Source organism: Hippoglossus hippoglossus, chromosome 21 (assembly GCF_009819705.1).
Source record: "Hippoglossus hippoglossus isolate fHipHip1 chromosome 21, fHipHip1.pri, whole genome shotgun sequence".
NCBI lineage: Eukaryota > Metazoa > Chordata > Actinopteri > Pleuronectiformes > Pleuronectidae > Hippoglossus > Hippoglossus hippoglossus.
Genome location: NC_047171.1, coordinates 15327446 through 15351373, shown reverse-complemented (window position 1 = coordinate 15351373; position 23928 = coordinate 15327446). Strand labels below are relative to the sequence as shown.

Below are 23928 nucleotides of genomic sequence, written 5' to 3'. Positions count from 1 at the left end.
AACATAGGTCACTTGGTTGTAGACATTTTAATAAGGAATACTTACTTATTATATATTCAAATGACCAGTGACTGTTACTAGTTATCAGTATATGATTGGTCGTCTTTAAAGGGCTGTGACTGTTTGAGAGATTTTTCCCTTGTAATTAAATTTAGATTTAAAATGTGGAACACGAGTGAAGAGAGGATTCACTGAAAGACTGAACAGAGGTCATGTGATACCACTAGGGGATGAAAATGTAGAAAGACCAAGATGCTGCAATATATGGAAACTCTTTCTAAAATGGCGTCACACATGAACAGCTCAATGAGACACGCCTCAAATGTTTTATGGCCCTTAAAATAGTTTTAAGATATTAGATATGAAATCAAACCAAACTGATCCTGCCACTGAGATAAATAAACTCTTATTCATATTCTGCCCATGTGATTTGCACATATTAAATCAGCCTATTATACTGAAGTAATACCTTACCTTTACAACACTGCCCCTTAGTGGTGATTTGATCATAATCCTCTGGCACTTTCCTCATATGTTGTAAATTGTAAATGTATCTGACCATAAATGTGAATGTGATTCTTTGTGTTTGTTTAGGCCTTTTACAGACTTATAGTATCTGCTGCCTTCCAGTGGTGGGATGTAACGAAGTACATTTACTTAGTTACTGTAGATTAAGTAGATCAAGTCCATCAGCAATACTTCCTTATACTTTCTACATCTCTGTATTTTTACAATGCATTGTATTACAGGTTCATGTTTTTATTTTTTTATTTCCTAAAAGTGATCAACAACAAGAGGGGAGTTAATCCACTGATCCATTCAGAGCAGGCAGGTAACATAAGACCGCGCCTCCTGCAGCAGCAGCAACATCACTGGAGAAGAAACGTTAAGATGGATTGAGAGGAGGTCAAGACTCACTACACTTGGCAAGTACCTTTACTTTGAATCCCTGAAGTATTTTGAAAAGCAAGTAATTACCTACTTTTACTCAAGTAGAAAAGTTAATGTCATACTTATACGTTTACTTGAGTACATTGTCTATTTATTTGTACTTTTACTGAGGGGAAATGTTTACATCACTGCTTGCTTGGACACAGCTCCCCTACATGAGCACATAATAACATAGTTATTTCAGAAGTAACAGAAATGTGCTAATTGTCAGTACTTAATAATTTATTTAAATTTTGTCAAATTTAATAGAAACCTAGTTGAGTAGAAGTCAGCGGTGGAAAGTAATTAAGTACATTTACTTTATTGAAGTATTATTTTAATGTACCTCTACTTTGCTTGATTATCTATAATACACTTTATAGTGAATTTATGTACTTTTTACCCAACTACATTAATATGATACATTTTGTCAATAGTGAATTTGCCGATTCAGATTATTAATAGAAAATATGATCAGCTAATAAATGATGATGAATGCATCAGTAAGTATGAAAGTATATGTTATAATCCAATTATGGTATTTTGACATATTAAGTGCTTTTAATTTTGGTCCATCAGGTTAACCAATTCTTCTGAATGCAGGAGTGTGTGTGTGTGTGTGTGTGTGTGTGTGTGCGTGCGTGCGTGCGTGCGTGCGTGCGTGCGTGCGTGCGTGCGTGCGTGCGTGCGTGCGTATTTGTTTTGCAGAGAAACACTGACACAACACTTCTAGACCACGTGTGACTTTTTATTGCGTTGGTTCACATTCCAAAAGAAGATACTGCCACACATCTATCAGCAAAGAAGACTACAAGTTAGTAAAAAGAGTTTTTTTTTTCTTTCCAAAAGATTAATCTTGTCTTCTTACAAACATACAGGCAATGCAATAGTCATATACAAAAAATCATACACCACCAGTCATATTGGTGTACACAAGGACCAGCGTCACGCTTTGGTTGAAACACTGTTAAATGCTTTAATGTATTAAATGTAACAATCTGGTGATTCATCGAAGGCGCTTTAATTCAGATTCCACAGCAATGGATTATGGGAGGCAAAGGGATGGCAAGGGGTCACACAGGGGTCAAAGCTGCCTTCTCTCTCAGAGTTTCTCCAAAGCCGTTTGATCACACCCCCAGAACCAACACTGTGCAGCGTGTGTGTGTGTGTGTGTGTGTGTGTGTGTCTGTGTCTGTGCACACAAAGGCACTTGTGTGATCATAAGCTTGTACTGCGTTGTCACACCTGCAAACGTGCAACTTTGTGCACAGGGATCTTCTAAACATGATTGAATTGTCAGGGTTGTATTTTAAACATATATTTTGTTCTTTTAAATATAAGAGCTGCATAATAGACACAGGTTTTCATTTGTGTGGGTTTGGGGGGGTGGGGTGGGGTGGGGTCGCATACAGGAATGAATCTCAGATTTAAAAAATAGCAAATAAAACATCACAGTCACATTAAGTCCCAGAGCAATAGAACCACTTGCTACAATCGTACAACATTTGACGTCTTACAGTTACAGATAAGGCAGTTACAGGAAATCGCACAGTGGCAGCTGTTTGAATAAACACAGCCAGAGAACGTGAGAGGAAGATTAGTGATAAACGTAAGGCATACTTCAAGGCTCAATGCACTTTGTATTGTGAAAATATTTGCTCGTTACTTTCAAAGAAATTCTCAGATATAGATGCAAGGTACAACGGCATGGGCGTTTTCTGTCTTTATTGGGTTTGTGAGATTCAATCTTGTGGTCAAAATTATAACCTTTTGTGATTCCTCCATAGACAGTGAAAATAACTAAAAACAGCCGTTCAGCAACATTATGTACATTATTAGACACAAGATAGGGCTTTATGTACAGGGGGAGTTGTCGCTATAGTTTTTTGTTTCTCTCTGAATTTTAAAGCATGTCACAACTGTTTTCTCGCGGGGGCATAAGGACCAACTATATGGTCAGGCAAAATCAAGTGGTACCATTTTTTTTTTTTTCACAGCCAGGTCAAGGATGCTTGTTTTCATTGATGAGCACGGTTTCTTTTATTGTCTCGCCTCCATCAATACTTTGTGCTGATGGTGCGAGATCGCTATCGCCCGGACGCGTGTTTGCACAGCGCGAAAAGAGAGGATTTGGCCTGAGGTCGCTGCTATAGTTCATTCTCTGATAGGGCGAAATGAGCCCCGCTCTCTTCCACGGACGACTGATATCACAGCGCAACAGTTCGACTCGAAAAGCAACTAAATAGAAGCAAATCTAAAATGGAAGAGATTCACATTGAAAAAAAGACATTCAACATGTGGTCTTTTTTTTTTTTTTTTCCTCGCTAACTCAGCTCTGGCTGTGCTACCTGGTATATAAACATGAAAAGGAGAGAAATGCTCTGAAATTCATGCACATCTCTCTTCACTTGAAAGAATCCTGTGTAAACGGATGCATAGATGAGGTGTTATGAGGGTCAAAGGCCTTGAACAGAGTCTAAACCTCGGAATGGGCAACAAAAAAAAAGAAAAAGGAACACTCTTCTCAACCTGAAAAAGGGGCTTTTCTTCTTCTTCTCCTCAAAAAGCTGATTATCTGTAAATGTAGTGGCACTTTATTGCGTGATTCGTCTACATGAGAGCCCTCTCACCCGCAACGTTCGAAGCCGCGTGCTGCATTTGCAGTATGCCACCGTGTGAATGGGATTGAAAGTCAGTGCCCAGCAACAGCCAAATTACTGGTTTGCAGACACACAAATATATCGTAACTCTCTTTTCCCTACCTACTTCAAACCCCGTGTAAAAACGTCTAACCTCCACCGTTTATGATTAAAACTCTTTCAATAGAAAAAGATGTTTTTAAAAATTTAACATGGATTTTTGTCAAGTAAAAACATTTCCCACCTGCATGTGTCCTTTTCACATTTTTTTTTAAATATAAGAACACGCTTAATAAAAAAACCTACTCCTCCCCCTCTTTTAACTTCTACTTTTTATATATATATTTTTTTTTTATCACAAACACTCAGATTTTTTTGTCACTTGGTAGAATTGTTGCCTGTTTCAAAGGTTTTTTCTCCCTGTTCATATTTGTTTTCATCCACTTAGTTTTTGACCTGCTTGTTCAAGAGTGTGCGTTGTCGTTGAGTTAGGTGTGTGTGTGTGTGCTCTCTTATGTTGAACATTTTGCGTGTGCAGGTGTACATGCTCTCTCTCTCTCTCTCTCTCTCTCTCTCTCTCTCTCTCTCTCTCTCTTTCTCTCTCTCTCTCTCTCTCTCTCTCTCACAGGTTCATACAGTGAGATCGTCTGACCTGGCCCTGCTGCTGGCTTTGCTCAGTCGGCTCAGCGGTCTGGTGTCTTCTATCGTATCCGTGGCCTCCAACGCCACCTCGGCCGGAGTTACCCCCTCCCTGTTCACTGCCTCCTCTACCTCCACATCCTCATCCGCAGCCTCCTCCACCCTCTCCACCTCCGCCGGCTGAACCTTCTCGGCCTCCTCCTCATGTAATGTCACCCCCGCTGTCGCAGTGGTCTGGGCGTAAGAGGGCAGAGTCTCATCGTACACCTTAGAGATGTCATCCATGGGCAGCACGTCCTCCGCCTTCTCCTCCAGCCCCTGAAAGGGTGGGGCCCCTCTGCCAGCCTCCATGCCTACCTCGGCCAGTGGGTAGAGGTGAGATAAGGGGGGAGCTTTCTCCTCCTCCAGCAGCCTGTAACCTTTCGCTCTCTGCAGGGAGGACACAGCTAGGGGGGGCAGGCTCTTCCCTTGTGGTGGCAGGGGCGCCGAGCCCTCACCTTGGGCCGGGGCCGGGGCAGGCTTACGAAAGACAAAGCGAATCTTCTTCAGGCCCAGGTGACTGATCTCCACAAAGTTGAGGAAGAGGGAGACACAGGCCACGGCCAACATGAAGATGATAAAGACGGTCTTCTCCGTTGGCCGGGACACAAAGCAGTCCACCGTGTTGGGACAGGGCCAGCGGCTGCATTTGTACAGTGGCAGGATGCGGAAGCCATACAGGAAGTACTGGCCCACCACGAAGCCCACCTCAAACAGTGTCTTGAAGATGATGTGGCAGATGTAGGTCCTCAGCAGAGTTCCCTCCAGCCGGAACTTCTTGCTTCCTTTTGTGCTGGTCTCTTTCGTGGTGCGGACGCTTCCCTGATCGGGGGCCAGAGGGAGACGCTCCTCGCTCAGCTCCTGCTGCCGGCTAAGTTCTGCCTCCTCGCGCTCTTTACGTTTCTCCTCCATGTGGACATGGTGCACAGCGTGGCCCACATACACCAGAGAAGGTGTGGACACAAAGATGATCTGCAGCACCCACAGGCGGATGTGGGAGATGGGGAAGGCCTCGTCGTAGCACACGTTCTCACAACCAGGCTGCTGTGTGTTACAGACATAGTCGGACTGCTCGTCGCCCCACACAAACTCCGCCGCCGTGCCCAGGATGAGGATGCGGAAGATGAAGAGCACCGTGAGCCACACCCGGCCGATCACCGTAGAGTGCTCGTTAACTTCCTCTAAAATATTACCCAGAAAGCTCCAGTCACCCATGATCGGTCCGTAGCACTGCAGAATGAAGGGTGGGGTATGGAGGGAGATGGAGGGTGCACACGGACAGGGAGGGTGGGGTAGGTGGGACAGACAGGGGGAGGGGAATAGAGATTTCCAAAAGTAAGAATGTTGGAATGGAAAACTCGAAAAAGTCCAAAATCAAAGCTAAGCCTGAATTTCATGATACGGCACATGTTCCGAAAAGAGAACCCCGAGAATCTGAAACTTTTTACAAGTTTTAAAAGGCTTTTGAGTCTATTCTGTTTCTATTGCACGATTTAAATAAAAATCTCATATATTAAATCAAAACTTTTAACAAGACCTTTATTTCGCTGCTTGTTCTCTCTGCAAACGTTATTAACTATTTTGAAACATTAACAAAGGTGAGAACAAAAACATTTTTGTTTCTCTAGCTCTGAAAAAAATCGACGAAACAACTCAGGAATAAAAACCGCTAAAGAGATATTAATGTTTTAAATATAATCCCATCATGTGTAAAGTATGATATAGGTGAAATGTAATCAAATGGGCAACTTGCCACAGCTGCGGCTCCGGCGAAGTTGAGTCCTGTCCCGTTCTCTTGGCACCCGGCAGGGAAAAGTGATCTTTTTTCTGCCCTCTTTCCCACCTAAAGCCCTGTCCTTGTCGCCCCACTGAGCAGATGTGAATGAATCGGCTCTGATGGTTGGTTTTTAGTTTGCTGCAATATTTAAGCTTGGAGCCAGACGGCCTTTATTTGCCGGGCGACGTGTGGTGACGCAGGAGACAATAGGATCAACAGAGCCAGAGCGAGGATGTATGGGAGCAGGCCTCAGGCTCCCACACCAACATGGACACTGTACAGCCGGGGCAGCGGGTCCACAGCAGAGCAGTGCAGCTGCATGCGTGCGACATCCTTACACATATGTATATGGTATGTAGAAACATGGACACAGTAGATGGAACAACAGCAGCTGATAGGCCTCCAGCCTCGCTGACATGCCCAACATTAAAGCAGGGAGGCAGGTCAGCGGCAAACTATCAACTCAGGGAGGAATGAAGGAGAGTTTACGTCCTTGTGTATTAACACTGGATATTGTTGTTTGTACAACAACAATACAATTTTTTTTATTATATAATATATTATAATTTGGGAATTATTTTTGTCCAGAGGAGGTGGTGGCCATTCTTTTCCTGTTTTCTTTTATTTATATGAATGATTGAATAAAGTTTTATTATAGAGTCATCCATAAAGCTCCACCTACAACAGATCAAAATGCTGTGTTTGCATTATAAGACAATTTGAATAATATACACAATAAGATGTTCAGACCTTTATTTTAGTCTTTATTTTAGTCTACAACAAAATCTTAAAATCACTGACAATACTTGACAAATCAGACTAAATACTAATTCAATAGTTCATACAGCTTTTCAGACTTAATTAATTAACCTAAACACAACAAAATCCAATTAACTTAAACAATTTTAATCATCCGTGCACCTGAACATTATTGAACCATTTCAAATTTCAATCCTCCCAAATCACGTATTTCACATATAGTTTCCCTCATGAATCTGAATCTGTAAACCTCAATAGCCAAAAGAAGAATATCAGTTCTTAACTGTGTATTTAAAGATTAAATGTAATACAGTAGATCATAACCAAACTGTTGCTTTATGTGCATGTGTTCTTAATTTTGTCCGTTTTTTTGTGTTGAAATCAAAGCTTTTTGATCGTGTGTGCTTATTATTTTTATTGTCATATTAATTGGGATCTTTTGCTAATAAAAAAAACCCTAACCCCCATTATATTCATGGCAGTGCTTTAAAAACAGAACTACTCTGTACTATCAAGCGTGAGTTTCCACATTTTCACATAGCAGATAACCAACTCCACCTTTGTGTGTGTGTGTGTGTGTATCATCATATCTGTGTCACTCAGCTGGAATGTGAAGAATGTGAACCATTGAGCGAAAGGACAAACCAAAATGTTTCTATCGGGGACGTTAGTCAAACTTTTCCCAGCTCGGGAAAGAAAAACATTTCAGCAGGAAACTTTGATCACTGAATTGTTCCACAGATGTTTGAAGTGAGGAAAGAGCCTCAGCAAGACCCAGAGAGGTTTCAACTGTGGAAATCTCCCGAATTCTCACTATGAAATGAGCTCCAGGTTTGCACCACTACATTAAATAATTTTATATCAACTCAATTCATGGACTTGACTGAAGTGCACAGCTTCATGATTCATCACCTGACAAGTCTTTTAAATATATAGTATCATGTGTCTGAACTGACAAGTAACATCAACGTTATTCTAATGCTTATGATCATTTATTTATTTCAAATGATTTTTAATGGTGTTACAATTTAGCACACTATAATCATATATATATATAATAAATAGAAAAAGAAATAATTTGAACAAAATGTTCCGACTCATGAAAAATTAAGATTGTTTTAGAAAGATTAATAAGCCCCAGCTAACTTTTACGTATATTGTGTTTTCTGTAACTTGAACTTTTCTTCAATAATTCACTTGAAATGTGAGAAATTTTATATTAATGTGTTATCTAATATGTATAATAGTACACCCCCCCCCCCCCCAAACACACACACACACACACACACATACCTAATATAGAATAATTGTACGTAAACAAACTCAATGCTCTAATTTCTACTCATGCAGGCCACCTATAGTGATGTCTCATTTGATAGTGGTTTGTTTGACAATTTTGTATCCAATGATGTTCATAGTTTTGACAATATACATATGTTTCAGTATGAGTGTATCACAATCATTAAAACACAGCACATTGAGTTTTAAAATATTAAATGTTAATGAAATTCACCATCATGAAAACCCTGCTGTGTCTCAACAATGTGATTCCTCTGCGTCAACATTTAATTATTTTGTCATAAACCACACGTAGACTTCTGAAAAGTTTATTTGAAGAAATCCTTTTTTTGTCGGTTATAGAAATTGTTTGAAACATTGCAGTCTCGGTATGACACTGAATCACCAAATTCAAGGAAAGAACACAATTACATGGCTGTCAGGAACAGACAGTTTATTTACAGTCACACAACTCACTTCCTGTGTAATTTCCAGGTTCCACAATTGTTTCAGGTTCACAGAGCCAGGATTTTGTCATGGAGTGGAAAGAGATTTTAACAATGACAATTTCCTTGGAGGCAAATGTGCGCGTGTGTGAATAACTGGCATTTCTAGATTCCAACTAAACCCCCATCAAATGTATTTGATGTGTTAAATGTATTTATGTTACAGATTTTTTTTTTGTTTCACAGGAGCCAAAATCTTTCACAACAGAGTATTCAAGGGTGTCCTGTTTTTAAATCAGTTTGCCTTGAATTACAGCCTTTTAAGTATAAATAAATTTACTAAAGAAGGTGACAATTTTAATATAAAAATGTAAAGGCAACAAAACGAAACACTTTTATTGGTGTTCATTTTTTTCTAAATATTTTTACAATGTTTTCTTTTTAAAATGATTTTTATCAATTTGTGAAATGAACAATTGGCGTGAACTCGTACAACAAGGCCGCCTTTATATCAAAATCAACTGATCAACTTTTATGGAAGTGTCTCCACTCTGCCCATCTGGTTACAGCGCTCCCTCACTCTCTCAACCAATAGCGTTCTCAGTCCTGGATGACATCACTGTGCTGGTGAAGTAGAAAGTCCACCTCTTCATGTCTGCCCTCTGAACTCTTGGTCAGTGGCCTCCATGGATCCCCACTAAAGCCAGAGTGAGACACTATCCTGCCATGTTCAATGTCCCCAAATCATTTGCTACAGTTTCTCCTTCTCTTAGCTGACTGGATGGTCAGAACTAGTCTCTGAAAATATCCAGGAGCAATGACATCTCCTCATATAAAAATGGCCACCAAGCAAAACCTAAACTTTAGCTCTCCTCTGGGCCCTGGGTGGCACATGGGCTCGGCCCGTTGTGTCCAAGGATGGAAGCCATGTTCAGAGTTCTGTGGAGGCATCAGGGTGTATCCACTGACCTGGGGGACCAGTGGACTCCCTTTAAAGAGCAGCGTGTTGGTATAGTGAACGCTTGCATGCTAAGCCCCACGGTGGGCCTGTGAATGGCACCGGGATTTCAGACAAAGACATGATGTCATGATGCAGGGTGCGGACTCTATTGAGCACGTGCAGTGAGGCGTGAGGCCAGATTAGACCTCCGAAGCAGGGCACCAACTGGCCGTTAATCAGAATGCTAACACGCTAACAAACATATCGTACGGCGATCTGCCTACGGCGCGATGGTGCCACGCGCTTCCTGCTCGCAGGGCCTTTGAAAGACGGGAAGTAACTGAAATCTTACTTTTGTAACGACCTTATCAACGTGATGCAACTGAAGACATGTTTTTCATCAAACAATATGTCATTCCAACACATTGGCAGTGGGTTGGGTTTGATTTGGCCTCTTGGTTACATCTCACACAATGAACATCTCCACCCACTCACTGAGGAGTTTGTTCTTGTGCTTTTTTTCTACAGATCTACCATAATGGACACATAATGACTTCTGTCTGAATTTTTGATCCAACAGAACTTAGTTTTCTCTAGTGTAGGAGTTCTGGGTCTTTTATTGGCCTCATTGATCATGTATATGTCACTTCTGGTCTGCCTCCACTCTGTCTCAAGCAAGGACCACAGCACTGATCCAAACTGCAAGCAGTCATGCAAACGTAATTCATGCAGCAGGTTCTGAAGCAGAAATAACGACAAGAGGAAGAGGACCATGATATGGAGATAATACTATAATATGGAGATAATACTGTGTAAAAACAAGAGGAATTAACTGCACCACAAATAATATACAAGGTGTAAAGTGGGTTGTGAAATCATGCAAGATGAAGATAAATACAATATATGAGTTTTTAGAGACCTTGTTTCTCTGAGACTTTCTTTGAGAATGAGGAACAACAACAGCAAAAGCATAGTGACAACAATAGATCACCTGAATATGCACAGTTTATGCAAATACAAATTACATTTATTTTTAAGAATTTTAGCTTGTAGTGACGACCTCACAGTAAATGACCATCTGACTCTGTAGTTCCCCTCAGCTCTATGAGGCTTTAAAGCATGTTTCATTCTCTTCATTCCTGCCCACAGATTTAATGTTTTGGTTCACTCCTTTTGCATCTCTCTACAATACAAATATTTCTAAAGAAATCACAGTACAGGACCTCCCAGCACTAATTCCTTATAAGAAATCATCAGTAGTACAATTCCTAATTACCCCTGATTCTGATACATGGCATCCTGCAACAGGCATAGTTTAATTTATGTTTTTATATTGTCTAAATATGACTATTATAATCTTAAACAGTATCTAAACAGCATGTGATGCAATACAGTTCGACCACATGTGCAGCAGATAGATGTTTCTCAACTGCACCTCCCTGTGACCACCTCTGCAAAATGCACTAGATTGAACAAAAACAACTCCAGATCATGAAGTACAGTATTTTTTACAGTATAACAGAAGATTGTCATAATCTAAATTCACTATTATGCTTTTATAAGGAAAATAAACTAATGTTAAAGAGACTTGGTGAAATTTAAAATCCTTTGTATATATATAGAGAGGCACACATAATTCCTATTTCCCATGATGAAAGAGGACAACATGCATTATTCAATGTAATTTACTGTCTCCCTGTGTCAACTGTACTCACTCATGGTAATTGGAAAATAGAGAGAAGTCTCAGGGCCCTTTCTAACTGCCGGTGCAAAGCATAACCCACTTGTCATTGCTAGTTTCAGACAGATGTAGTTTTCCATTTCCTGCTCCACTTTCACTGATCTGAGCAACTGTAGGTGTGTTGGTTTTCAAACGGTGTGTGTTGCCACACAGCATCTAGAGAGAGACTGTGGAAAGCGACCCTAACCCTGTTGACCAACAAAACCCATGTCTGATGTCAGTTATATAGTATTTCAAACCTATTTTAAAGGTTTTCAGGGTGTAAGATTTAGGTGAAAGAAATTGAATATAAAATAAGTTGCTAATAAATAGCAACAATCCTACATGGCCTCAAAATATAAATTCTGAATTCAAATACAGGAGGTGATTTGATTAAGAGGTTTTCACTAGTGTGTGCTCATCTAAACTGTACGAATTGTTGCTTTCTTTACCATAATATTTAAATACTTTATATTTACACCTGGAGCAGGTCCTCTCTACGGAGGCCGCCATGTTTTTTACAGCAGCCCAGACTGGACAAACTAAACTTTTTTATGACAACTGAAGGCTACCAAAGGTTCTCTTTCACATTTGGAAGGGGAAGAGGAGAGTTAGGTGAGGGGTATTCAGCTGCAACATGCAACTTCACCACTAGATGTCACTAAATTCTACACCGTGAACCTTTAAAGCAGTGCACGTACACATTGCTTGTTACACACACACATGGTCTAATTGTGAGCCGAGTGAAAAGAGAGTCCTCCCTCTAACTGCCTGGAAAATCCACCTTTATAATAGCAATATGGATTCATGACTTTATTTTAAAACTGTCTATCCCATCTCTATTTCAATTCCTTCTATATACACATTTTTACATGTATTTTTATTCTATTTTTATATTTTATCCTTTACCTTGTGGTCTCATATCGTGTGTGTGGGGAGGTGTTGGGTAATTAGGCATCTTTTGCTCCAAAACAAAATGTCATTGTACCTTTAGAGTGAGTGACAATAGACAATAGATATTCTTTTGAACCTCTTAATGGCTTTTATGGAAATTAGTTTATTAGTTTATTGCATGTTACGCCCAAAAACACATCCAGACTATAAGAGCAGCGCTTTTCAAACCATGCAGCCTCTTTTCCACCGTCAAAGAAGCAAAAGTGGATTGGGACACGCCCTGAATGCCGTCAATGTGCCAGGCCCTTCACACCATGTGCTTACATCGAATATAGAGCCCTTATTCTTTGACGTACAGTTCATCGCTACATTACATTTTGAAGAGTTTACTGTAAAAGGCTTAGAGGTTTTGCTGTCGGCAAAAAAAATCCCAAGGTCATAAGATTCAGCGGTCTTCATATATTACACACTTCAAACTATCTTTGAATGGTCCACTGGAGATGAAGGAGGGAGGTCGGGGTGCAGCACTGTCTATTCAGCAGAGGATGTGCAACCAGCAGATTTGAGCCTGTCCACAAACACAAAGGATCACTTCAGGCAGCTATTTTGAGTTGTTGTAAAATGTGAGTTAATATATTTTTGCAAAACACCAGCTGAACAGCCTGAAGATTACTGAAGTCAGAGTGATTCCTCACACTTCATTTAAGCTTGCATTCACTTAAATGGCACGACTGCCGGCACAGTAGTCACATACCAAACATGAGATTCAACAAATACCATCATCACTTCTTACTTTCTTATTTAACTGAGTCTAACTATCCAAATAACTTTGCATATTACCTGTTTATGCTTTTGTTCAGCAATTGGATTATAAAATGAAAGAGATTTTTGATGAAAACGTTAGAATATATTAGATTATATTTAGTTCATAGTATCAATTAATAGAAATAATTTCTGAGTTGTTGTATTTTATATTTATTTCATATTGAAAAATATACATGATCTATTACAGGGGTTTTCAAACAATGAGACTCTGGGCCTCCCCTCAGACAAAGTTTGGTAAAATAACACCCACCAATGTGTTCATTTAAATAGTTATGCTATTTGATACCAGAGACACCAAATAAAATTAGCAAAGACAGCGTAATATTGCTGTTTGACATAACTTCAGACTGCACCAAATAAATAATAAAAAGATCTGTGCTGAAGCATTTATTGAATTATGACCCTGGGAAAGTCGGGAAAGTAAAACCCCACAAATCTACAGTGTCTCTGAACCGACTCTATTTTTCACCAACTATATAGTGCCACATACATTTTGACAATATGATGCAATCTGCTAAATAACTAATACTAACACATTTTTGTACGTCCACCCACTGAGCCTCCCCTAAAACTCTTCGAATCGTTTAACGGTTACTTGAGAACAAGTGTTTCCATTTGATGCTAAAAAGTGGGAAATAAAGGTCTCATACACTTTAATATTTAGCTGACATTTGTACACTAGAATCACTGTATTTTTTGACCTAGTAAAGCCATGAAGCCATGGAAAATAATTAAAAGTACAAAATAAGTTCAGATCACAAATCACATTATTGATGGTTCAGAGTGAAGTCTTTAAAACCAGGCCACTGATTTGCAGCGGTATGACAATGGCTGTATCTCTCTCTAGATCAGGATGTTAAAAAAACATTTGGGGAAAAATACAACCCTCTGGCAGATAAAGTAGTTCAAATTAGTTGCACCAAGACAAACTGGAATATTGAAATGCTGTTGACACAGTTAGAAGCCAGTCAAGCTATTCACTTCAGCTACAACATCTTTGTTTCTTGTTTGAAACAGATTTGAAAAATATAAACTTAGTGATAATTTTAAAGTAAAATCGAAATTTATCTCAAAGGCATAATCCTTAAGAGGAACAATTAAAATATTAATAGAGTTTAGATCACAGAATTTTTTTTAGGTTAGATTTTTTAGTTTATAGCATTCTGACACTAATATTATCTACAGAATGTTAAAAGGTGATGTGAAAGACATCTGTGTTGTATCACAGAAACATGCATGAGGAAGTTAGTATGCTTACCGGCTAGCCCTCTCAAAAAGCTACTTCTTGTGACACCCAAGTGAATGCACAGCTAACCAAAAGTGACGCCAAAGTATCTCTATCACCCCCTGGTGGCTGGCTGCAGCTTAGATCATACATCTAATAAATGAAATAAAGGCAGATGCAACATCGACCAAACTAAAAAGGTCAAAGTACAAGCCAGAAATTTGTTCTCAAAGATGGTTTCTTGGAACGGGGTGAGCTGAGACTGAGCCCTGATTGGTCGAGCCCATCCATCTTTCTATAGAGTCCGTAGGCTTTGTGCAGTAATCAAAAGAAAGCGGTTGAGGAAAATGCAATAGGTTACCTTCAACTGCAATTCAGTGCATTTACATTGGGGTGTGGCTACTTAAAATATATTATGTTTTCAAATCTTTGCAATAATTTATGTACTTTGAATTGACCTCCCAGTTTGAGGAAAAACCTCCTATTTCCAAGCTCAGCTCATGTTTCTGTGTCTTTTCTTCTGTGTCACTTTTTTAATCACATGAGCGTCACATGAATTGTCTGTGTCATCCATAGTTTGACATAACACAGAAAGGAGGCATTCACAGTGGGTTTAAAGAGATGGTATCAGTGATGCCCTTCACTGATACAACATGACCTGAGGGCAGTGCTGAGTCCCATGACATAGCACAACACTGAGGCCTCAATGGCACAAGGCTTATGCTTAAAGACAGAGGTGCACTTGTTTCTCCACACTTGTTTGTTTAGTGCGCAAACATGAGTCCATACAAACTTGTGCCCATATGTGTGAGTTTCATCATTTCCCTTTGTGTTTTCGTGACCCACTGCCTTAGTGACAAAGCCTCGCTTTTTCTTTGTTTGTTTGTTTCCCATGACTCATGACTTCTCCTGCATACATGGAGGAATTCGATTTTAAGAATCCAGCTGGTTTCCTTTTTTGTTCTGCGACCTCCTTTCTCTCTCCGCACTTTCACTCCAACAATTTCTCATTTCCCTCCAAGAACCAAGCAATCGTTTCTTTCCTGCGATGGTGAGAAAGTTTGATACCGTTCCCAAAGGCGTCCGAAATTGAACTGAGCAAACAGCGGTGACCCTGCAGCCACTCGCTTCAGTATCAGCCAGACAGAAACTGGTGAGAGGACCGATAAAAGTTGCCGTCCAGAGGTTTGACCCAGTGATATTAAACCTGAGAAATCTATAGCAATCTGTCACGGGGAAATTCAATACGTGCACATAAACAAAGACCCATGAGCTATGTTAACGAACACACACCCACAGGCCCCGACAACATGTGTCACATCTGGTCCCGGGCCACAGCATTGTGTATCTGGGGGCTGAGTTCTTGTCGCACGGCTGGACTTGGGTTTCGACCATTGTGTTTGTGAGGTCAGATTTGTTGAATTTGGACTGAATTGCTGTCTTTCATGTGCTCCACTGCTCGCACAGACGATGGCCTCGTGGGACAGGGTCATTTAGAGCCTGGAAATGTGTGAACGGGTCTGTTAAACACACTTTAATACGGGAACTAGCTCACATGCATAAAGATTTGAGAAGTAAGAAAGTGAAATGCGTCACTGCGAGGAGGAAGAAGTGGCGCTTAAAAATCATAGTTTGTTCCTCCGTAAATATTTTTCACCGCCTATTGTATGACAGTTTAAATACAGATTGATGGCTGGTACGATTACAAGCGAGCGCAGAGTGTTTAGATGGTGAGAAGATCGGACTGTTTAGACTCACTACCTGCTCTTGTGCTTTAAGGTTTCCCCTTCCATGTCCTGTTACAACACCAGCACACACCACCCTCCTGTGTCTGTGAGGGGGACTGTGCTGTTAAAGGGCCTATTATTGTCTCGTCTGGGTGCATGAAATTCTTGTGATGTTCCCCCAGAGAAACACAGTGAAGCACACGAGGGAGATTTTATCAGACTGAATCATAAACTGCAAATGGTTACAAAATAAACTGGAACAAGGTTTCGTTTTATAAAACACTGGGGAGTTTAACCTATTTAAGGCTTGTACCTGTCACATTCAATAAAAAATATGATTTACTTTTTTTTGTTTTTTTTGTTGTTGTTCCTCAGTGACACATGCAACAACCAATAGTTTATGACTTGTTAAACTGAAAATGAAATGATGCACCGGTTTATTTAGTTTGTTTAATATGCAACATAGAATGTGTTCTTACTATTGTGGGTATTACCTGCAACCACCAGTTGTATTTTGTCAATGTGGGACGTCCGACATTAGATGAGTTTTCCTGTGTCAGTGTTTCTCAGATGTCATTTAATTCCAAAACTTAATATAGTGACCATGTCTCCTAGAAGCTACTGTGCCCACTGCCTCCTGTTAAACATTTAGATTTAGTGTCTTAAAGTATTTGATTGTAACTTAATTCTACCATTTATATTATACCTGTTCAAGACTCTGTTAAGAACTGTAATGGTACTGTATCTTGTCCTGATGGCCACTCAAAGTGATTTACAGTACAGTTCTGCCATCCACACATACATTCACATACACATTCATACAGTACATCTATGTGCAGCACTTTCTCTATCATACATCAGTCATACACTGCAGGCACAGATCTCAGGGGCTATTTGAGGTTCAGTATCTTGCCTAAGGACACTTCAGCTCGCAGAATGAGGGAGGAGGGGATCAAACTACTGACCTTCTGGTTAGTGGACGACACGCTCTACCTCCTGAGCCACGGTTGCGTGTTCATTTATATTGCTATCTTGCATAGAACTGCATGCACTGGTACCCACTGTGGCTAAAGTAACAAACTGTCCAGTCTGTATAAACCTTTATACAGTTTTGGCATTCAGATTTGTAACTTTGACTTTGTTTCATTCTGATTATGTATTTAATCACGCTATTTTCAGTTTGTATGCCTTTGTAATTTCTTCAGAAATGTCTAATAAGAAAATAGGGACAAAAAGGAACAAAACACTATATATATATATATATATATATATATATATACTATGATATATTTAATATTGTTTGTACTTCAGCTGCTGTACAAATTTCATACTTCATACTTCTTTCCCCAAACAATTTTTTTTCTTCTCTGAAGTCTGGATGTTTATGTCACAGATGGTCCTGTAATTATATTCCTCTGCAGTTTTATAGGAGCAGGCCCTGCTTCAGGAAACCAGCGAACCTGCCAGCTGAATGTTGTCTGGGCCTGAGAGAGAGAGAGAGAGAGAGAGAGAGAGAGAGAGAGAGAGAGAGAGAGAGAGAGAGAGAGAGAGAGAGGGAGAGAGAGGGAGAGAGAGAGGGGGGTGAGAGACGAGGCTTGAATTGTTCTCACTGGTAAGAAAGGAAGTGGAAGGGCAACTTCCTCTCGGTGTAACGCCGGGCACCATGGGAGGGAGAGGAGAATCGACGTGGACACAATGGAGAAGGGGGTGGGTGCAGGGCAGACAGGAGGTGTTAATGGAGAGAGGATGTAAGCCAAGTGTGTGACTGGATGTGAGCGAGTGGATGAGAGAGAGTGAAGGTCTGGATGAAGTATGCTGAGCTGAGACGACCTCGGAGAAAGTTTCCAGTTCCAGACTTTAGATTCTTTTGTTATTCCGTCTTGTTTGGTGCACCAGCAGTATTTCTCAAGGTCTGACCCTGACCTTCCTCCAACGCAGCAGCACGCCTTGTGACTGCTTTGCATTCTCACCATTCTCCTCCTCCATTGGAGATTGGATCATCTCAGACAATTCTTTCTTGTTAGGGACATGGATGTTTTTCATTAGGTAACATCTGCACCTCAGTTGTTGCAGTCACATAGATAGGATTGGACACAAGTAAGCAAATATGTGCCTATACTGTTTCTAAAAGACACCTTAAGAATTCAGCAACATATAAACCTATGTGAGGGAGATGTTCATAACCAGAAGATAAATCGTTCACAAATGAAACCACAATTACAGAGCTTGAGAATAAACCTATAATGGCTGACATTTTTAAATCAAATTTCCTCATGCTGGATGGTGGATGGTGTAATGCTGATGATTTTAATATCGTAACACCTGCTTTTCCTGCTACGATGCAACATGCTAACTGTCTTCTGGGACAAGGTTCCATTGATGGATTGAAGGACACAGAGTTGAAGATGACGTGTGCATTACTTTTCTGACCTATACAGTGGTACACTGTGATTATTATGAAGTATTGGGGATTTCGTTGCATACAAATGTAAGTTCCTGCTGTTTTGGTTCTGATCAACCTGCTAACTCATTTTCTGGCCATTTAGGGGCAGCAGAAACAAGCCAACAGTGACATATTATTACATTTTGGGTAGATTTACACATATTCATAGATCAAGAGAATATAAAGTAACATAAATGTTCAAGGTTTTCTGTCCACCTGATGGAATCTAAATAGTATTACCTCTTCTCTTAGCTCAGTTTGGTTCACCACCAACTCTCAGGGGGGAAATGCTCCACTATAGCTGCTTCTTGGAGATCCTCCTCATTTCCATGTGTCAACGCAAATGTCGAATAGCCATGTGATCCATTATTAAAAAACACACATTGATTAGATATATACATTTTGATTTAAGATATAGATTAAAGTTTTTAAAGGCAAGTTTTCCGGGGCTTTAATATGTTGAATATTATTACGTAAACACACTCAGAGGACTGGCCCTGGGAATCAGATTGTGTTAATGTTTTAAACATCTGAGGTCTAAAACAAAGGGAGGATGAAAGGAAATTAGGATTTTGCATAAAAGCGCTTGAAGGGTGACTAAGGTGCTGAGAAAAGTGGAGCAAGGTAGAACGCTGTGGGTGTGTTTATCGCTCAGGGCAGGAAGAGCTGAGAGTTAAAATGTCTGTGGAAGGCAACACCCTGTGCGTCTCTATCAGGGGAACACATGGCCCCCTCGACACAGGATGATTTTCCAACTCTTGGTTCCCTCGGTCGGCCAGCTGCCCAACACAATGTTATCTGCGGATAGGAGCGCGGGCACACACGGTCAGCCAACCTCCTCCAAACACCCACCAGAGTTTCTCACACACGTTGAGAGGGTGAGAGCAGTGATTTATGATTAAATGTTTTTTCCTCGAATGAAACCTAGTCACCTCTACAATGACCAAGACGAACAGGAAGTCATAAAACACAGCCACAGAAATGTGTGAGACAGAAAACAACCCCCCCAAACTTTATTCAATCTGACCCCTGACTTTTATTTATTCTAATTCGATGTCAAGTGTTCAGCAGAGAGGAGGGGGCTGAAATAAAAGGCCTGCACGGCTTTTTAGTAGCTCTTGGCCGGCGACTGCGTGTTGCACGTCTACTGGACCTCATGAACAATACCGTCCTTTCATTCACTGTTTGTTTTCAGGGATGTATGGCGCACATGTAAACACACGTACAGCCCTCGTCTGTCTTCAGTCATCATCATACACACATAAAACATATATACGCCGAACAAAGTCGATCTGTTCACACACACACACACACACACACGCACGCACACAGACACACACAGCGCCCGTCTGTCCTCATGTCTGGGTTGTCTTGGATGAGGGGTCTTATAGATATCCCTCTTCCTGCGTTTGTTAGGCCGCTCTTTTCGCTGTGACTGCACACTGGGATGCTGTAAGTCCACATTGGTGACGGGGGGGGGGGGGGGGGGGGGGGGGGGGGAATGTGGCATTAAGAGTGCGAGCTTCCTCCGACTCTGCCCACATCTTGATAACCTTGTTCTTAGAAGGGCGGAGGAGGAACCGACAAGGTCCACTGCATGAGTGTTGTTTGCTTTCATTTTGTTAAACCATCAGTTGCACAAAGAAGCCTACAGCAATCTTATGAAAACCTTTTTCAGAATAAAAACATTGATAGAGGGTTTGAACAACAGCCCCAACAATACTGGATACATGAGGCTAATGGGCCTTTTTCATAGCAGACATTCTGACTTTGCACCCAACACAGCAAAATGGACGTCAGTCTCCTTCTTTATCATTTACACCAGATCTTAAATGAATATTTGAGAGGTTTAAACACATGTCTAACAATAATATCACCTGCCACGGTTGCGTTTTAAGCATTGACTATATATAAAGATAATTGACTCTCCTCCCGTTATCCAGAAAGGAAGAACATGGCAATCAGGGAATGGAGCCGTGGGAGCGAGGTACCGCCAATACTTCAGTCTCAGCTCTCAATTATGACGTTTCATTGTGTTGTTATAGTTTATCAAATAACTGATTACATTCAAAGCTTATCATTAAAATGAGCACTTGAACATTTTCTGATAAGAGCTACCTAAAGTGAAATGTATGGTTTTAATACAAAGACTAAATTGAAGACATCTTTTCTCAATTCGACACAATGCTCTGCAATGTCTTCCTAATTCTGGTGTTACAGATTGCTATGAGCACACTTTACATACAGTAGTTCTGTTTAACTGACATCACTGCGTCAGACTGTATCACTCTTCTCTCCTTGTGCTGCTGTTACACTGTGATTTGGCACGTCACAAATAAACAGGTCAATGGTTTCATTGCCAAGTTAAACAAGAAATAAAAGACACTTTGTCTTCCAGGCTGTGGTTCCTCCACTCACCACCTGCTGCCTTTTAATATAATTTACACATAATAACGCATGTGTGACCCACATGCTGTTGAGCGTATAGTCATCACTAATACCGCCAGTATTTCAGTCAGGGTCAGAGATCGGCTGATATCAATAGCATCAGTCTGAATGTGCAGACGGAAACCGTGTTGGAAACAGATGAAGTCGTGAGTGACAGAAGTCTGAAATACATGACAACTGACTCGTCTGCCAATGTCGGCTTCTCGCAATCCCTCACCCCCCCCTCAAAGCTTTTGCTAAAGTGAGCAAACAGCACGGCCAATCATTCACTGGCTGTGACCATGAGCGCTCTTCTCTTGGTCGGTTAATAATAGCCTGTGGCAGTGAAAATGTTCATGAGACGAGAGTGAGGATTGATTCAAAGTGGTGAAACACTTCTACGTTATCTGCTGTTTGCCTGGAAACATCTTAAACATCTTATAAAAATTTCAAAATATCCCATTTAAGAACAAAGCAGCAAATTAATACTACAACAAGTGTTGTCTGTGTTAAAAGGCCAACGCCTGACGCTGTTCTCTGCACCAAAGACCACCATTGTTATCCAAATCTATTAAAAACACATAAGTGAGCCACTTTGTTGCACTGGAACACTGACACGTTCCTTCATAACGAGGAACAGGGGCGCTGTAGTTTATCTGAATAAAATCCATGTGTACCATTTTGCTGCTAATACTCGCTAACCCACGAAATGTATATTAATCTACAGTTGAAAATAGTCCCCAACCAATGCAATATTTGCCCCTGTTTGAGTTTCCATTTGCTAAAAGCTGAGGTAGAAAATTGTTGTTGTTTCAGGGTCAAGTTCACAGACAAGGAAGAAAGTGACGTTTCTGGTCTTAGGACCCATTTCTTTAAGGACAATACGAGTAAGAGACAGCTCAACCCACTTCTTAGTCCACTCACTTACTTATATTCCAATATGTCCTCAGTTGAAAGTAAATTTTCCTTTGGATGCTCTGCAGCTCTGCACATTAAACTGTCCATTGGTTCTTTTGGTAGGTAAGAGACAAAGCAAAGCTGGTGGAGGATACAGCTTCCTTTTGTGATGACTTACTACAGATTTACAACACATTACAAATATCTATTAACCATTCATAACAGCCATATAACTTTTAAAGTGTGCCTCAGTAGACAGTGGCAGCCTCAGTTCTTTTCAGGGCTTGAGCAGTTGCACTCATTGATACAACAAATTCATTTGTATTAAAGGGGAAAAGGAAAATAAGTTACAAGAGGACAAAGGTATAAAGTAAGAGGAGCAAAGACAAAAAGGTAAAATGAATGAAAAAGGTTGAGAGTATTTTTTACTTCAGCAACAGGATGTTTTTGACTGACGACAACATGTCACCACTCTGTGCAAAGTGCAGTAAATGGGTCTGCTTGTCAGGAAGTCCAGCAGACCAAACAACATGTCAGTGCAATAATGGATCACTTAAGACGGTAATTCAGGGACGGTTTACACAGAAGCATGAGTGAGTAACAGTTTGAGCATGTGCTGTATGTGTTCGCCTCAGCTGGAGCAACCTTGACTTTCTCTTCTCTGGAGTTTAACGCTGCATTTCATTATGGTTTAGGCAGCCGCCAGTGGAGGACAGTGATGAGTTGGAGGGTGTACATGAGGTTGTGATGACCGTTCGGGAGCACGTGTCCATCAAGCCTGGCTTCCCTCGGACTGGAGTGAGGCAGGGCTGAAATGGGTCTGTGTCACGAGCAGGCAGGGGTCACGCTGGTGGTTTGGACAGGGAGGGTAACACTAATGCATCCTGGCAGCGGGGGCTTTTTCCATCAAACACTCAAGCACACATACTCAACATTCAAACACAGGAGCGCACCATAAACACCCGCAGTTGTTGTCTCCCTCCTCATTGCTCCAGATCTCTCTGTAACCGACACACTGAGACGTCATCCATGGCAGCACTTAGGAGAAGTGATGCGATTAAGTGAAGTCGTGGAAAATGACTTCTTTGTAACAAATCCCTTCGGTCTGTAACTCTGCGTGAACGTTGTTCCACTTTTAAATCCATCCTGATGAGCAGCTCAATGGAAATGAGAGAGTTGCATTTAAACTGTGGAAGGCTACGTAATTAGGAATTTGCAGCAGAAAATTTCCATCCCTTCAAACGACCGACGAGGACTGAGGGGAAGTCGAAAGCTCCGTGGGCTTTTGTTTAAGGAACTTCCAAAATCACAATGAACCCATGACCAGCAACCTTTTCAAGATGCAGAGGGGAAAACGATGATTTAGTCTCAGCATTAGTGCAACTTGAGGTAGCACGAACAGACCATGCGCCGACACATTCCTTGTAATGAGGCTTTACGCGGGAACGTTTTTCTTTTTCTTGTAAGAGCAAGAAAGGACTTAATACAAGTCCAAGAACAGATGAAATATTTAGGAGGGATACAGCAGGGATGATGTTTCAGGGTCATTGCTCCTGGCCAGAGGTCTGGCAGGGTTGGTCATGAGATCCCTATTACTCAGTTTTTCCAGTTATTTATACATGCAAAACCATTCTGTCTGCTTTTCGATCAAAGGCACAGTTGTTTTAGAGGATATTTCTGCATTTTAGATCATTCACTCAGGCCATGTCATTGGTTGGACGAAGAAAATTGAGTCAATGAACAACAAAACAAATGTTGGTTATCTTTGATTCCACGAAGCTGACAATAAATAATTCCTGAAATGGCAAATGGAAATAACCTTTTAAAGGAGTTTAAGGTAGTTTGAACATTACAGAGGTTTGACCCTCATGTCTGTGCGGTAAACATGAAGCTATACAACCAGGAGCCTGTAAGCTTGACATAGAGACTGAGAAAGAGCTAACCTGGCTTTGTCCAACTTCTCCACCCTCACTGAGCAGAAAATCCTCCGCAGGCTTCAGATGAGGCTGGTGCAGCAAGTCGAGGTAGGATGTAACATATCAAATCTGCAGCAGAGATCACATGTTTTTGTTTACATCCCATTGACACTGGTGTTGGATCGTTTCACCACAAACTCTCTTGACATTTCCATTGGTGACTTAACTATGTGTATGGCTCCGCTTTTTCATCCCGATATATTTGTTTTCATGTCTCTGTTGTGTGTTAGAAACATCATCACACCCCCATCCACCCCACTTGCTCGCAGTAAATTCTGCTGAGGATCAAACATACACCTCCTCTGGAGAAACTGTGGAGGATCTCCGGAGTTCAGTGGAAGTCTGAA

At 40.8% G+C, this 23928-nt stretch overlaps 1 protein-coding gene across 1 annotated transcript; it reads right to left on the bottom strand.

Annotated features, from left to right (window-relative positions):
* Positions 1-2285: 2285 nt before the first annotated feature.
* On the bottom strand, positions 2286-6187 carry LOC117755319 (gap junction alpha-8 protein-like). Its single transcript, XM_034575005.1, has one exon. It carries the CDS (start codon positions 5460-5462, stop codon positions 4200-4202), a length of 1263 nt encoding a protein of 420 aa, XP_034430896.1. The 5' UTR covers positions 5463-6187; the 3' UTR covers positions 2286-4199.
* Positions 6188-23928: the final 17741 nt, after the last annotated feature.

What these genes read in the sequence shown, in the direction of transcription:
- LOC117755319 (XM_034575005.1), bottom strand. Translation starts at nt 5,462, where the DNA reads ATGGGTGACTGGAGCTTTCTGGGTAATATTTTAGAGGAAGTTAACGAG.